The sequence below is a fragment of the Primulina tabacum genome, chromosome 18, assembly GCF_025594145.1.
Source record: "Primulina tabacum isolate GXHZ01 chromosome 18, ASM2559414v2, whole genome shotgun sequence".
NCBI lineage: Eukaryota > Viridiplantae > Streptophyta > Magnoliopsida > Lamiales > Gesneriaceae > Primulina > Primulina tabacum.
Window position 1 is genome coordinate 2,840,052 of NC_134567.1, and position 17,246 is coordinate 2,857,297.

General features: G+C 35.6%; 1 protein-coding gene across 1 annotated transcript; it reads left to right on the plus strand.

Annotated features, from left to right (window-relative positions):
* Window positions 1-15,212: 15,212 nt before the first annotated feature.
* LOC142532248 (uncharacterized) lies at window positions 15,213-15,669 on the plus strand. The gene is made up of 2 exons (XM_075638564.1): window positions 15,213-15,577; window positions 15,627-15,669. Exons 1-2 carry the CDS (start codon window positions 15,213-15,215, stop codon window positions 15,667-15,669), a joined length of 408 nt encoding a protein of 135 aa, XP_075494679.1.
* The last annotated feature ends 1,577 nt before the right edge of the window (window positions 15,670-17,246 follow it).

Here is a 17,246-nt window from a genome sequence, read left to right on the forward strand (position 1 = left end):
AGATTTTTCACGCACATCAGATCGAAAAAAAGATCTCATCTCCCGTGCTTGGGCAATAGTCTGTCCTCGGGACGATTGTTTCCAAGGCGATGAACTTGGTTAAAACCTCTACCTTCTTCAAATGCTTGGCAAACACTTCAGTCCTGAATCTGACCCATTCATCATATGTTTCCAAATTTGATTCAAAAAACCCATGTATTTCAATCCAGATAAGATCGATATGATTTTGAATTGGGTTGGTTGGCATGGGCTCTTGAATCAACTTGCCCTTACCTTTAGGATCAGTTAGAGCATGAGAAATGCTTAGCCCTGAGATAATGCTCAGCCCTGAGATGGTGGCATCCACCTTCTCTTGAATCACCACTCCTTTGGATCGAGCAACTGGTAGAATAGTTGGTCTGTTGACGATGATGAGTGGTGCGCGAACTCTAGTCAATTTCAGTTTGTCACCAAACTCGGTGACAATATTCTTTGGAGGACCAGTTGGAGTTCGTTGCTGAGTTACTTCAGCTGCTGATGCAACTGGAACTGACTTCATAGGTATAGCAGTAAGAGGCGATTCAGCTCCAGTTGGTGTCAATCGATCAGCTAGAATAGCTTCCACAACAGCTGGTTTGGTCTTTTGGGACCTTGGCTTCTTAGTAATTTTCAGAGATGGAGTTTTTTCCGAATTAGTTTCGCTGACAATCAATTTCCTCTTGATTGTCTTCTTCTTAGCCAAGTCCTTTTTTCTTTTCCTTCTTAACTGATTTGGGAGCTGCCAGCATCCCAATATCCTTCTTGACCTTCACAAATTGTTCAGGAGAAATGTCCAGCTTAGTTTTTTTTTTGTTGAATGTTCTTAGCATTAATGACTTTAAATTTGGATGACTTCTCAGCTGAGTCATCTACCAGACCATTATTTTTCAGCATGTAGCTGAGTGGTATAGCATAATCCTTGGACTACTTGGAGGATCGAACCATATTTTGCAGTATGCTGAATATGATTGTGGACCAGTTCAGTCGCCTTCCCTTCATGATAGCAATCATCACTTGAAACTTTTCAAGGGTGAGGTCAGCAAATGAGCCTGCCTTGGCGAGTACACCCTTGGCCACTATATCTGCCAGCAACTGAATTTCTGGCTTCAGTTCTTTCTTTGGATCAGATACTTTTATCTTCCTTCCATCAGCAGACAAGAAAGTATGCATTTCTTCAATATCAACAATTTTTATCTCAGAAAAATGAGATAACCCATCGGAGCGTAGCTGGAAGAGAGAACTGAAATATTCTTAATCTATTGCCAGCGTCTGATTGTTGACGGTTGATAAGACTTTACCGCCAATAGAGATTGTGTTGTTGGCATAAATTTCTTGCACTTCCTTTGGGTAAATCTCCTAGTTTGCCAATCCAAGAAACTTCCTCAAGCAAACTGCTTCGAGTTTCAGAAAAACATCTCGAACTGCTTCATCTTTGACAGATATCACTTACTCGAATCCAATAGCCATTGCGTTGAGAATGTATAAGGGTGTTTGGCTTGCCATTTTGCTTGATTTCTGAATTTCTGCAAAGAAAACTGCTTTGACTGTTTGAATGCTCTAAAAATATGAAATGACGTGAAGAAGAACTGAATAAGGGCGTCTGATTACTTATGTGGATGATTGTTCAAATTTTTGGACACGTGTCAGTCCAAGATTAATTTGAATAAAAAACATGTATAGATGTGATGTAAACGTGGATAGAAGTCGTTTGGACTACATGGGCACACGTAATCAAATAATATACAATGAATGACATAATTTAATGCGTAATTTTAATAGTCACATCACTTAATGTGAAATTACATCGATAATCAGTTAACCTATTTGATAAGATCAGCTAGGTCAATAACTGAGTGATCAGTTGAAAATTGAATCAGTTCAGTTGAAGACCAACTGACAATTGTCTTATCGGGTAACCAATTTAAAAGTCGACATTCCCCTAAATAAATGCATAAAATTAAGATAGAGTTAGAGAATCTCATCCTCGGAGAATTAATTGTAGATGGTTGACTGAAGTATCTTCATATTCTTCAGTTGGTTTGACTCTATCTATAAATAAGATCGAGGTCATTAGATACAAACTAATTCAGCAGATAACATAAGTGCAGATGGACAAGGCAAGCAGTTCCAATCAGCCCAATCTTGCAGAGAGGCTGTCATTTGAAGAAGCTTGGAAGAAGGATATCGAAGACTTTGTCTTCGCAAAGACCATGTCTACCTGGACAAAAGTTCAAGAGCTGCAATCTCTTCGGAGAGATGGGATAGTTGCCTCAGAGGAGCAAAAGGCAACTGATATCAAATATAAGCGACGTCTCTCCATTATTCATACTTCAGATCTTGCTAACGATGATGGTCTCCACTACTTGCTCATCAAGGAGTATAGAATCTTAGATAAAATTGTCTTTTCAAAAGGCTTTAGGAAAACTGAATCTGATGATATGTCTCTTTTGTTGTCTATTTGGCAAGATGCAGTAGAAAGGGAATTAAACCGTGTAATAGCAGCTAGGTTTTATTAATAAAATTTCTATTTTGCCCATTGATGTTTATTACTTTACTATTTTGTTCTTCTGCAATCAAACTGTTAATAACTAAATGACAAGAATATATTCAACTAAAAATAACTGAATAACAAGAATATATTCACCTGATAATAACTGAATAACATTAAGATGGATCAATTTAGCCAAGAACATTGCGAAAGTAAGAAAACTTAGTCTTGGGAAATGGTTTGGTAAATATGTCAGCTGCTTGTTGTTCAGTTGATATGTACTCCAATCTGATTTCCTTCTTGAGAGCTTGATCTCTGATGAAGTGATGTCTGATATCAATATGTTTGGACCTGGAATGAATAAATAGATTGTATGTAATCGCAATTGTGTTTGTATTATCAAAGAATATTGGTGATTTTTCTGCAATGACTCCATAGTTTTTCAGTTGTTGATGAATCCAAAGAATTTAGGCAAAGCAGCTTCCAGCAGCTAGATATTCTGCTTCAATGGAAGTTGCTATGGATGTTTGCTTCTTGCTGAACCATGAAATCATTCTGTCTCCTAGAAACTGACATGTTCCACTAGTGCTTTTTCGAACAAATTTACATCCTTCATAATCTGCATCTGAATAGCCAACTAAATTGAAAGATGAGTCCTTAGCATATCATAAACCCATATTTTGTGTGCCTTTAAAATATTTCAATATGAGTTTGGCAGCTGAAAAATGTGATTGCTCAGGATCTGTATGAAATCTAGCACACAAGCAAACAACAAATACAACAGCAGGTAAAGTAAAGAACCTATTAAACCTCTGTAGAATGTCATCTCAACTGATATTCCTCATTCATCTTTATCTAATTTAATCGAATAACTCGTGGTGTTTCCATGCCAAAATTCTCAAGTAGTTTCTTCGTATATTTTGTTTGACAGATAAATATACCAGTTTCCAGTTTGTTAGAACATTTCATGTTCGCAATCTTGATTTTAATATTAACAAAACTTGATATTTTGTTTCTAATGATTTACCTAAGTGCGCAGGAAGCTGGAACTGATCAGGCTTCGAACTGATTAGTTAAACGAGGTAAAACAAAAGCTATCGAGATGTAAACTGAAAACACCAATTGATCGACCAAACTAAATCAGCTCAACTGACCTTTCAAAGAACAGTTCAACTGATTGTCCAGCTGATAGGTGGTTCAGCAGAAGACCTTCAGAGGCCCGGCCAGCTGATTAAGAACCCAGCTAACCAGTTCAACTAAAAGAGTGAAATCAATTCAACTAACGAGTCAACTGATTTCACCAGCCCAAATAAATATCAGTTCAGATGACCAGTTAGGAATCAATCAGTTGCAGATCTATACAAGCTTATCTAAGTGGATTCCAGCTACGAACAAAGATACAAAAGCATCTGTACAATCAAAGGTACAATAATGGACGTTGCATCTAAGATTAAAGCCCAGAGATTCCAGGAGGCATGTCAGAAAAGTCAAGACAGATATATCAAGAAACGCATTCAAGCTGCAACGATAACATGTGATGAGTCTTGAAGTACGGTCTCAATGCCTCTATAAATACAAGCTAAATACCATCAGCAAATAGACGAATATACAAAAGTGTGCAAATAGACGAATATATAAAAGTGTGTGAAGATACAAAAAAAGGGCACACTTATTTACTTATCAGCTTACAAGAAGCAATTTTCCCAGAGGGAATACTCAAGTCATGTAAGCTTAGTTTAGAAGCTTACTTCCCTTAGTGTGTGAAAACACCTTCGTGGTGCATTCCTTGTTCAGTTCTCACACATGCACACACATCATCACTCAAATACAGTCTTGCACAAAGACAATAAACTTGCGTATGTAGTTTTGACACACAGACGTTAAATAAGTGTTGACTGGAAGGTGCTGCCTTCAGTCTAGTCTAGGAGTTCAGTTAGGCAGTAGGTAAGTCCTAAGTTGGTGGGTTATTACACTTGTTGTAACTAATCAAAGTCTTCTATTGGATCCTACCCGAGGTGGTAGAAGGGGTGACGTAGGAGCATTTGAAGTCTCCGAGCATCCATAAACATATCTTGTATATTTAATTGTTTAACAATTGTTTTCAAACTGATTTGATCAGTAAGAGCATCCGTCGGTTCAGTTTTTCATCATAACTGAACTGATATAGGTCACAACTGATTCCTGTTATTTTTCAGTTATTCAGTTACATGTGATATAAAATATATCAGTGTTCTTAACGAATGATTATTTCGAGTGTTTTCCTCTTGGTTTAATACCAAACTCGATCTAATTAATCGTTGTATACATTATTAGAACACGAGCTATTGCAGCTCTTGGAGAATATTTTGTTTGAAACACCTCAAGGTGCTCAGCACACGATCCTTTACAGCTTGACTTGCAAACCAATAAAGAACATCAGTTCACCCATCATACTCATCTCAAATTTATCTTGCATTAACTCGAAAAACTTCTCACATAATTTGGGGTTAGTTGACCCAAAAATAATATCATCAACATAAATTTGCACAAGTAAATTATGATCATTGTTTGAAAATTTAAATAAAGTCTTATCAACTGTTCCAACAGTAAAATCATGATCAGTTAAAATTTTTGATAAAGTCTCATACCAAGCTCTGGGAGCTTGTTTAAAACCATACAAAGCTTTGTTCAAATGATAAACCTGATTAGTAAAGGAGTGATTTACAAAACCTGATGGTCGTTCAACATACATTTCTTCCTGCAAATGACCATTCAAGAATGCACTCTTGACATCCATTTGGTTTACTTTGAGGTCTTTGAATGAGGCATAGGCAAGGAATATTCTGATTGCTTCCAGTCGTGCAACTGGTTCATATGTTTCATCGTAATCAATTCTTTCTTTTTGCCTCTATCCTTGTGCTATCAATCTCGCTTTGTTGCACACAACTGAACCATATTCATTCAGTTTGTTTCTGTAGAACCACTTTGTACCTATAATTGTTTTAGAAACTGGTCTTGGAACTAAAGTCCACACATTGTTATGGGTAAACTGATTTAGCTCTCTTACATAGCATTTATCCAGTTAGGATCAGCTTGAGCTTCATCAGTTTTCTTCGGTTCAATTTGAGAAACAAATGCTGAATGAACAAATAAATTAAACATTTGATTTTTTGTTCTTATCGGATAAGATGGATTACCTATCACCAATTCTTGTGGATGTGATTTCTTCCATCTATAGTTGGGATTAGTTAGATCGATTTCAGAAACTGGTGCAGTTTGTAACTGAATGTATCTTTCAGTTTCAGTTGTTGTGGCTTCAGTTGGCATTTTAGTATTATTGTTAGGAACTGGTTCTGCCAAATGTTTGTTAGGAACAATTTCTTTTTCAACCATTTGATCAACTACTTTTGAATCTGGTGTTTGAAGGATATTTCGATTGATGTGAACTTCTGCTGCACTATCATCCTCTAAACTCATTTCTGTAAAGCGATCAGTTACCTCAACCGGATCAGTTAGCTTATCAGTTAGTGCAGGTTCATCAAATACAACATGAATTGACTCTTCTACATTTAAAATATTTTTATTAAACACTCTATAAAATTTACTAACTGATAAATAACCAAGAAATATTTCTTCTGCAGATTTAGCATCAAAAGTTTTAAAATGATTTTTGTAATTATCGTGAATAAAACATCTGCAGCCAAATATTCTGAAGTAGGACACCACACTTTTCTATCCATTCCAGATCTCATACGATGTTTTCAAATAATTTTTGTTAATCAATGATCTATTCTGAGTATAAACACACGGTGTTTACTGCTTCTGCCCAAAATCTTTGAGAAATTCCAGAATCAGCAAGCATTGTTCTAGCTGCTTCTTTAAGCATACGGTTTCTTCTTTCAGCTACACCATTTTGCTGAGGTGTTCTAGCTCCTGAGAACTCATGCTTAATTCCAGTATTTTCTAAAAATTGAGAAAGATTTTGATTGACAAATTCAATCCATCGATCAGATCGTATTCTGTCAATTCCAACTGATTTTTCATTTAATAATCTTTTGGAAAGATTAATCAGTTGTACACCAGTTTGATCTTTTGATTTGAGAAAAATAACTCAGGTAAATCTTGAAAAATCATCAACAATTACCAAGGTGTATTTCACTCCCCCTAAACTCATGACTAGTATAGGACCAAAAAGATCAATGTGCAGCAGTTCTAAGCATCTGGAGGAAGATTTAATACCCTTGTTTTTTAAATATGATCTTTACTTGTTTACAAAACTGACATGCTAAACAAATTTTATCTTTTGAAAAATTGATCTTAGGTAGACCAGGTACAAGATCATGATTACTCAGATGAGCGATGGACTTGAAGTTCAAGTGGTTCAACCTTTTATGCCACAACTAGTTCTTAGAAGATTTTGAAGCTATAAAACAAATTGGTGCATTTGGTTGATCAGTCCAACTGACTTTGTAAGTATTACCACAACGATTGCCAGTTATAATGATCTCATCAGTTGAGTTCTTAACTGTGCATGTGTGCTTGTTGAACTAAACTGAAAAATTATTGTCGCATAACTGACTGATCATAATCAAGTTATACTTCAAATTATCAAAAAGTAAGACATCATTAATGATAATGTTACCATGGATAAGCTTACCCTTACCCACAATTTTACCTTTAGAGTTGTCTCCAAAACTTATGTTTGGACCATAATATTTGATCAGTTGGGATAGCGAATTTGCATCTCCTATCATATGTCGCGAGCATCCACTGTCCAAGTACCAAATTGATAGTTTTGTTGATTTACCAGTCACCTGCAATCACACACAATACATAATTCTGGTACCCATATATATTTGGGTCCTAAACTGATTAGTCCTTTAGAAACCCAGACTTGGATCAGTCTAACTGACTTTCCAGTTGTTGTGTTCCAAATGGTTTTTCTCGATTTGTGTCTGTTTGGTATGTTGTGTGCGGATGAAACAATATGATTGTTAATCTTTTTCAACTGATTGTTCTTCCGATATCTTTTCTGAACTGTCTTACAGTTGTAATAATTGTAATAGTCATTCCTAGAGTGCTAATTTTTGTAGTTGAACCATTTAGGTGACCAGTTTCGTGAATCAATTGGACTCTCTGGGCTATATCCAATTCCATATCATTTTGCTTTGTTCGTATTTTCAATCGATTGGACAATAGGTTTACTTGGTTCTAAGAATTCATGTACCACAGTTGATTTTACAAAGGTAATGTACTTCCCTTCGTTCTCATTCAACTATGGCATTGTATCACTTGCAGTGGTTTCATCATGACTGTTAAAGCCCAAACCAGTTATGTCAGTAACTGATTTTTGTAAACCTTGCATTTCAGTCAGAGTGACTGATGACTTGTTCCATGCTTGAATTAGATCAATTTGTTTTGAAATTTCAGTTTTTAACTGTTGAATCAAGGATTGGTTTACTGTCATTTCTATTTTTTGCTTCGCAATCTCTCTTCTTAGACTCAACAATTCAACTGACTCGTCAGTTTCAGTTTTGTTGTCCTGGGATCAGTTTGTTTAGCTTTGGATTTTTCAAATGATAGAAAAAGCTTGTGACACTCATTAACCATGTCATACAGTGTGGAAATGAGTTCTTCTCGTGTAAAGTCAGTAAAACTAAAATCAAATACATGTTCACTTGTTGATTCCAGTTCTGCATCATCTGCCATTAGGTACTTTACTTCCTCTTCATCACTGGAGCTACTCAAGCTCTCAGACTATGACTCTTCACTATCAGTATCTGACCATTTTTATTTGCTTTCTTCAGCTAACAGGACCTCATGTCTCTTCTTGAATGATCTTTTGTCATTCTTATCTCGTCTTCTGTATCCAACTAAATTCTTTCCTCTTCAGTTGAATGTCAACTTACCTTCTTTGATTTAGGACAGTCAGCAATAAAGTGCCATGTCTTGCCACAGTTGTAGCAAACATTTGGCTCTTCCTTTGAATTATTCTTCTGATATTGTCGCTGGAAAGGGCTTTGATTTCTTCTCATAAATTTACCAAATTTTTTGACAAATAATGATATCACGTCATTACTCAGTTGTTCAGCAGACTTCTCAACTGAACCAATTGGTTCAAGTTTGATCGCACTAAGGGCAGTTGTGATTTGTAGAATAGATGGCTCTCCTTCTCTTGTTTGCAGTTCAAACTCATAGGCTTTGAGATCAGCAAAAAAATCATGTAATTCAACCTTGTTCAGGTCCTTATATTCTCTCTTATCCATGGTGTAATGCCCCAAATTCGATGACTGTCCTCACTGTACCAAGTCAAGCACGCTTAACTTTGGAGTTCTTATATGATGAGCTACCGAAAAGAAGATTCACCTTCTTGATATTAGTAGTACATATCAAATCTTTTAAGCCCTCCTCAGCTGAACAATCTCATACTTGAAAAGTTTTGGAATCCCTCTCTTTCCGGTGTAAGATCGGTTCATTTGTGTTCCCTTCGTCTAGAAGCGTGCCAGGAGCCGCTCATTGTCTGTGCAACCTCATGGCACCGGCAATCACCCCCCACCCTCTTTGGCCCCGGGCCTCACATGCCCACCAGCTTTCGCTTGGTTCGTCCTCGAACCACACCGTACTAGGATAAGTTGGCTCTGCTACCAACTGTAACGCACTAGATTTGACGACTGTCCTCACTGTACGAAGATAAATCTTTCCAGCGTTCTTATGTCCTCACTCACACGCATCCTAGAAAACTTTCCAGGGGGTCATCCATCCCAGAATTACTCCAAGTCAAGCACGCTTAACTTTGGAGTTCTTATGTGATGAGCTACTGAAAAGAAGATGTACCTTCTTGATATGAGTAGTACATATCAAATCTTTTAAGCCCTCCTCAACTGAACAGTCCCATACTTGAAAAGTTTTGGAATCCCTCTCCTTCCGATGTAATATCGGTTCATTCATGTTCCCTCTGCCTAGAAGCTTGCCAGGAGCCGCTCATTGTCCGTGCAACCTCATGGAACCTGCGATCACCCCCCGCCCTCTTCGTCCCCGACCTCACACATGGTCTTGACATCTCATTCTTTGGGAAGACCATGAACTACCTTTAAAGAAACTTCTTTGTTTGAATACACTTTCCAAGTGCATTCAATTCATTTATAATGTTGCTTACTCGTTCGTCGTACTCATTCATCGACTCTCCAGTCATTATTTTGATATTATCAAATTTCTGTACTGCGACTGAGAGTTTATTTTCTTATTTTGCTCATTTCCCTCGCATAACTGGATAAGTTTCTCCCAGCTTTCCTTTGTTGTTTTGCACATTTTGATTTTACTGAATGTAACCTTATCTAAGGTTTTGTACAGAATATCTTTAGCCACATAATCCATGTTGGCTTTCCTTTTATCTTCAGTTGTCCACTCTTCACGTGGTTTCTATATGCGATGGGTAGCACCATCAATTATGGAAACTGTTGTATTTGCCTTTAGTATCTTCATTGGTCCGTCAATTATGACGTACCACATGTCATCATCCTATGCAGCTAAGTGAGCATGCATTCTTATCTTCCAGTCATCAAACTCTTCTCTGGAAAACATGGTTATCTTATTGAAGGAAAACAAGGTAATTAGATTTATAGATGGGATACTTGAAGTCAATGTCAATCAGTTAACTGAAATAGTACATAAATAAACTAAATGATAGATTGAATACTTCTAAACAAAGAATACTAAGATTTATGGATGTTCGAAAACTTCAAATGCTCATACGTCACCCCTTCTATCTCAAGGATATGATTTTTATTAAAATACTTTGATTAAATTATAGCAACTGTAATAACCCACTTCAGTTTGGACTAACACTGTCAAACTGAAACTTTTAGTATCAATACAATATTATCAGTATGCAACTGATGTGTCTTTCTAAGAACTACTGATCTAAAATAGATCGAATATAACAACAATAAATGTTTGTGATGGTTATCAAAATATAGCCTAAAAGCTATGAATATATCTGATAAGTGTGAGCTTTTCGTAACTAATTTCAAGAGTTTATTTAGAATGAATGTGCTCAGAATTTGTTCTGGAAAACTTGATTCTTGATTGTAACTGTTGTAACTTGCTAGAACTTGTTCTCATCTTATCTTCTCTGTTATTTACAGGCTTTTCTTCCAATGGTCATATTGAATGCATTTAAATTCCATATATCCGTTTATTTGTCCTTAGTATACACATCATCATTCTTCTGACAATCGTAAACTTTGGCATTCTGATATGCGGCGCTCTCACTACAAGTTGCAGTCTGCTCTTGTACAAGTTGTCGCTTGATAGCTACGTTCCTTAACTGATGAAGTGTCAAGCTGATTTTTCAGTTGACTCTATAGCTGATTAGATGAATTGACTGTGTAACTGATCAGTCTCAACTGATCGTCCAGTTAACTACACAGTTTCAGTTAGCTTTTATCAGTTCAGTTGCCTTCGATTTTTAGCACATTAATAATCAGTTCAGGCAACTTCAGTTACGTTGTGTTCAGTTGAGTCCATCAATTCGGGCAATCTTTAAACACTTATTTTTTCAAACTTCAAAATTTTGCTTCCAACATTAAGCGTAGCAAGTTTTGACATCTAGTTCATAGACGAGAAATACACAATCTATTATAGGAACCAGATGGGTGTTAAATCAAGACATGTCAGAAACTGATTGCTACCGATATTGAAAAATTCAAAAACAAAGTGGTCAAGATTTGCAAGAATCTATCCAAAAATGTTCACTCCCTATTCATCCAACTAGACTCTATGAGAAAGAACTTCGCTTCAATGTCGCAACTATCAAGTTCTCACGATGCTCTAACTCATAAGATTGATCTATTTCATGAAATTTTGAATTCCAATATTAATTCAATTCACACTCAACTTTCAGCAAAGTTAGACACTATATTAGCCCAAATTACTTCAATTGTGCACATTATGCAAAGATATGTGATCGTTCTTGGTGTTGACAAAAAATAGGGAAGATAAGTCTGAAAATTCTAAAGTCTAATCTACGGCAAAAAACTGACAAACAGATTGAAGACAAGAAAAAAATGTTAGTTGATATTGTTTATCAAATTTATCAAAATTTGTTGGAACAATTTATTTCAATTTATCAGTTTCAGAAACTCAATTTATCAGAATTGCTTATCAGAATTTATTATTGCCTAAATTTGACGTATTGCTTACATTTTTGTCAAACACTAAAAAGAGAAAAAAATGTTGTAACTTAACATTTATGTTTTGGTGTTAACGAATAATTATGACAAAACTGATATAAGCTAAAATAAACTCCAAACCAAACGAAACTGACTGTCCATAAGCTAAACTTGTTTACATACACTGGACAATTCAAAGCAGAATGGACTCGGATTTAAACTGAAATGTATCTTAACTCTCTTATCATTTTATCAATTATCATCATTCAGTTTCAAGGACATCAGTTTACATCATAAGGCTTTTTGGATAAGTTTTTTCGTAACTTGCTGACACAGCCATAATCAACCACATTTCATTTTGTACGAATGTGAAGAATGATGACCTGAACAAAAGACACAACCTAGACAAAATACACAACAACAGATACATTATATGGAATGAATCTTTTTTGAAGTTTGTGACAATTGAAGTTCAGAATCTATAAATAGATATGCAGATCAGTTGAGCAGGGGTTAACCACGTCACCGAAGTTATCAAGCTTCAAGAACACTTACGAAATTTCAAAGCTAAAGCAAAACTGGTCATACACTAAGGCATAATTATCAAAGTATTGTATATGATCATTGAGGATCATAAGTGCTAGGAATTATTTGTAATTCATTCTATTCGAGAAAAGTTTTTATAATGTTTCTTCGTTCGGTTGAATAGACTAAGAGTTTTAGTTCTGGCAATGTTAAGTCCAAACTGAACTGGGTATTCAAATTGCTTATAAACATCAAAGCCTTCTAGTGTGAGCTTTTCCGAAAGGAAAAAAGGTGACATAAGAGCTTAAGTTCTCCGAACATCCAGAAACAAACTTGCGTATATTTTACTTTCAGTTTAATTATTCAAGTCATTATTTGAAGTATTCTAATCTAACAATTTGGCATCTTTCCACACATATATTGTTAGGCAACTAACATTGACAATCGAGAATTTCAAGTTCAATTTCGAACCAAATTGAATTATTTTTTGAACAAAAGAATTTTAGAAAGTGTTTATTCAGTCCTCTTTTAAACTCTTCTATCCATCCTATTATTTGAGTTGTGTATTATTTGTAAATTGTCAAAAGTTTTTTAATGTAAAAATTGTAATTGTTGAAGAGTTTCTAGAAGTCAGCTCAAAAATATTGTTGAACTAATCTAAAGTTCAGTTTGTATAGAGCCGTCAATTCGAGTTTGGACTGTCGGGCCGACCTATCTCACAACTAAAAAAAGCAGATTGGGTTTTGATTTTTGTGGCTAGTTTGGAGGTGGGCCGAAACAGGCAGACCCTTTTGGGTCCTGGACCAATTTTTTTAGAATTTTTATAATCATTATACTTATAAAAAAAATTATTTGTTTATAGTACTTTGTCTTTTTAAATCCACTTGACTTCACAAATTACTTGATAAATATTTTAAAATAGTTGATCAACTATCTATAAACATATTTACGTATTTAACATGTGTTATCTTTGTCGTGTTTCCAAATGACAAAAAATAAAGATGAGAAAATTTCCGACCAAAATTCTATCTTTTAGCGATGCTAAGTGTAGCCAAATGGTTACGTTGTGTGGCGTCAGATGATATGGTACACGTGTAAAAATATGATGTGATGGTTTGTACTCGATCGTAAAGAAATTATCACATGAGGACCTCATTTATTTATTTCTTTTTAAAACATTAAAAATAAAATATATTTAGGGACCAAAACTTGTATAAGACGGTTACAGGTCGTATTTTGTGAGACGGATCTCTTATTTGGGTTTCCATGAAAATGTATTACTTTTTATGCTAAGAGTATCACTTTTTATTGTAAATATCGGTAGGATTGACCCGTCTCACAGATAAAGATTCGTGAGACCGTCTCACAGATAGGCCTATATTGGATCAATTTATTTAGATGGGCTTATATGTGAATAATTATGTGTTGTGGGTTATATATTAAGTTAAGCCCAAAATAAAGTGATCAATTAATGTTTCGGGTTATTAGGCTTTAATGTATCTAATGGGTTGTGGGCCTTTAATGTGTAGAGACATAAATGTAATTTCTGTTTTTATGATGGGCTAAAACAGAAATATCAGAAGATATTGATAAACATTATCTATAAATATGGGTCATGGTCCCCAGATCTTGTGTTATCAATTTCACTATTCTCTCACCCATTAAGAAAATAGTTCTAACGAAAACTAAAGGATTCTCTCAAGGAAAGAGCGCGTAGATCTGAAAAATCAAGACACGTTCTAAAGAATTCCAGATCATGGCTTCAGGTATGCTTCCGCTTAAGATTTCAATCAAATTCTTAATGATTTAGCATGACGGATTCTGCGATTTATGGGTTTTCCCCAACAAGTGGTATCAGAGCCACTCATGCTTGATCATTGTTTAAAGTTTTTGGATATGATTTGGATCCAGATCTGTAAAAGAAAATTTTGTTTAAAACTTTTCCGTTATGTCTTCAGATCTGAAAATTTTTTGATATAGCTTCAGATCTGAAAAATATTTTGATATGGTTTCAGATCTGAAATTTTTTTTTCATATGGTTTCAGATCTGGAAAATATTTTGGTTGAAAAACCAAATCTTTTAAAGTTTCAGTTTTGGTAAAAAGATTTGATTGTAAATTTTAAAGATTTGATATAAGATTTCGATTTTTCTTCCAGTTTTGTTCAACAAAATATTTTAGAGGAAAATCGAAAAGTCTGATAAAAGTTTTTTTGTTTTTTTAAAAAAAAAGGTACGGATTCGGGTCGGGTCGTACGGAACCGTGTCGACCCGACCCATACGGAATTTCCGAAATTTTAAAAAAAAAATTTGTTTCATGTTTATTCGGTTGAGGTTAAATATTCATTAATTCAAATAATGATAAGGTTATATGTATTTTTAAAATTGATTAATTGAAATAAAATGTCGCCAAAGCGACCTCTTTTATGGAAATTAATTTTATTTTGAAATACAAAAGGATTTTAGGTACATGAGATTTATATGAATATTGATCGGCCCAAAAGAAGGTTAATGTTTAATATAATTACATATGCACTTGTGGTGGTAAACATGTGATAGTTGTTCGGTTTTTCATGTGAATAATAAATCGGCCCAAAGAAAGGTTGTTATTTGACATGATATATACTATCAGTGTTTGACTGCTGCACCAGGATATCACTTACAAGTTAATCTTTTGTCCAAAGATGAAACATTAATGGAGTGCACGATATTCTGTTTATGAGGTTTACATTATTTGAATTTATTGATTATTTTATTTGGATATTTGGTTGAGCATGTATGTTTTGTTTTTGTTCTCTGTTCAGATTTGACTCCTGCAAATATTCATTCCAACATAAATTCTATTCCTATGTTAAATGGCTCGAATTTTAAATCGTGGCAAGAGAATTTATTGATAGTTCTCGGAGTCGTGGATTTAGACCTTGCGATAAAGATTGACTCTCCTCCCGCTATTACGGATAAGAGTACCTCTGATGAAAAGAGGGAGTTTGAAAGATGGGAGAGATCGAATCGCATGTGTATGATGATCATGAAGATGGTCATTCTAGAAACATTCAGGGGCACAATGTCTAGCGATATTGTTACAGCTAAGGCTTTCCTTCAAGACCTCGAAAAAAGGTTTGCTAAAAGTGAAAAGCCTGAAATTGGTACACTTTTGGCAAGCCTCGTTTCAATGAGGTACAGAGGTAAGGGCAACATCAGGGAATGCATTGTGGAAATGTACCATCTTGCTTCAAGATTAAAAGCACTGAAGCTTGACCTCTCTGAGGACTTGCTAGTGCATCTGGTTTTGATATCTCTTCCTCCTCAGTTTAACCAGTTCAATGTGAGCTATAACTGTCAGAAAGAGACTTGGTCTCTGAATGAGCTCATCTCGCACTGTGTCCAGGAAGAGGAAAGGTTGAAACAAGACAAGACAGAAAGTGCTTATTATGCCTCTATCTCGAAGGTTAAAGAAGAGAAAAGGAAGTGTAGAACCCGTAAATCAGTAGACGTATAAGCCATGCATAATTCTAGATTTTTTTAAAATTTAATTGACTTCATTGCATGATTATTTTAAATGCATTTATTTGAAGTTAATTATTTATTATTTCAGTTCAGTAGTATGATTTTTAGCATTTCAGTATTTTCAGTGAGGCCGGACCGGAGTTGGAGTTTTGAGATAGAATTTAAGATTCGAGAAATATTTCCAGAAGTTAATTTAGCTAGTAACTAAGTTCATTTAAGTTAGAAAGGGAGGTTTGAGGATTTAATTTAATTATTTGAGGTGATTAAGAAATGAATTCATTTAAGTTATTAAATTAAGGGGTTAGCTCACTAAATTATTTAAAGGATTAGTAAGGCTTTCAAGGATTATTAGTTGACTAGATAATCAACATTTCCCTTTATTTTATCATGCATTTTTCGGCCACCCTTAGTGCTAGAAGATTCATTTTCCAACTCATCAACTTTGACCAATTCTTTGCATGTAATTAGTAGGATAATTCTAGGATTTTTGGGAGCACAATTTAATTAAATAAATGGACATATCCTAGTCTAGAATCAAGATAAATTTCGGCCACCACCTCCTAGAAGCATCCACCAACTCATTTGATATCAAACCATAATTCAAAATTCAAATTCAAAGGGAGTGGACTTGGTCTTGATCCTTCCTTATATCTTGCACCCACTTCCCTCACCCTCCTAACCATTTTTCCCCCTCTCCTTTCTTTCGAAATCTGAGTGAAAATAAGACCCTTTTCAGAGGTAAAAATCGTGAGCCATAGCTAGGGAGAAAGGCAAGAAAATCGAGTTCAAGGAAGGTAGACAAGAAGCGCTCCACCTCCTCCGTGCCGCGTCGTCGTTGTTTCGTTCGTTTTCTTTCGAAACAAAACCAGGCATGTCTAGATTTCTTTCAAACCTCAATCAAGTCATATTATCATTTATTTTTCAGTACATGATCATGTTGTAGCAAGCAAAAATCGAGATCCATGTCAAAATATTTTGGAACACACATGCAGAATTTTCGACTTCCCTTGACAAGCTTCACGTTTTTCTGAGTTTTGATGGTTTCAGGTATTGGATCGAATCCAGGCTCCCAAGGCGGCTTGTATACATGTAGTAGGATGCATTAGGACCATGTTGGTCATTTCAAACCAGCCCCATACTTGCTGGAAAACCGAAATGACAGCAATTTCCCCATAAGTGCAGAAATGTGATTCGAAAATTCAGTTTGGATGTCAAGGAGGAAGGATCTGATCTTGGCTGCCCCAAGGGCCTTTAGCCATGGTTGGATCACTTCCCTAGCATGTCTAAGACGTGACTAAGTTGCCCTTTTGGTGGCTTGGTCCATGGCCCCTCGGTTTTTAATCAAAACGTGAAAACAGCCCCCTCCCCTCTCGGCCCCTTTGGTTTTGACAGCACATGTACTTCGAGTTGGTTGGCTTGGTGTGGATCTTGGTTGGCCTATGGCCCTTAGCCACGGTTCATATCATGCTCCTAGATGTCTAGATCGTGCCATGGTCAATCAAATGGCCACTGGAACGACTGCAAGACATCGATCATAGCATAAACACTACACACGCACGCA

Coding starts and splice junctions, on each gene's coding strand:
- LOC142532248 (XM_075638564.1), top strand. CDS start 15,213: ATGGTCATTCTAGAAACATTCAGGGGCACAATGTCTAGCGATATTGTT. Junction 15,578..15,626: donor TGTGTCCAGGAAGAGGAAAG/GTTGAAACAAGA, acceptor TCTATCTCGAAG/GTTAAAGAAGAGAAAAGGAA.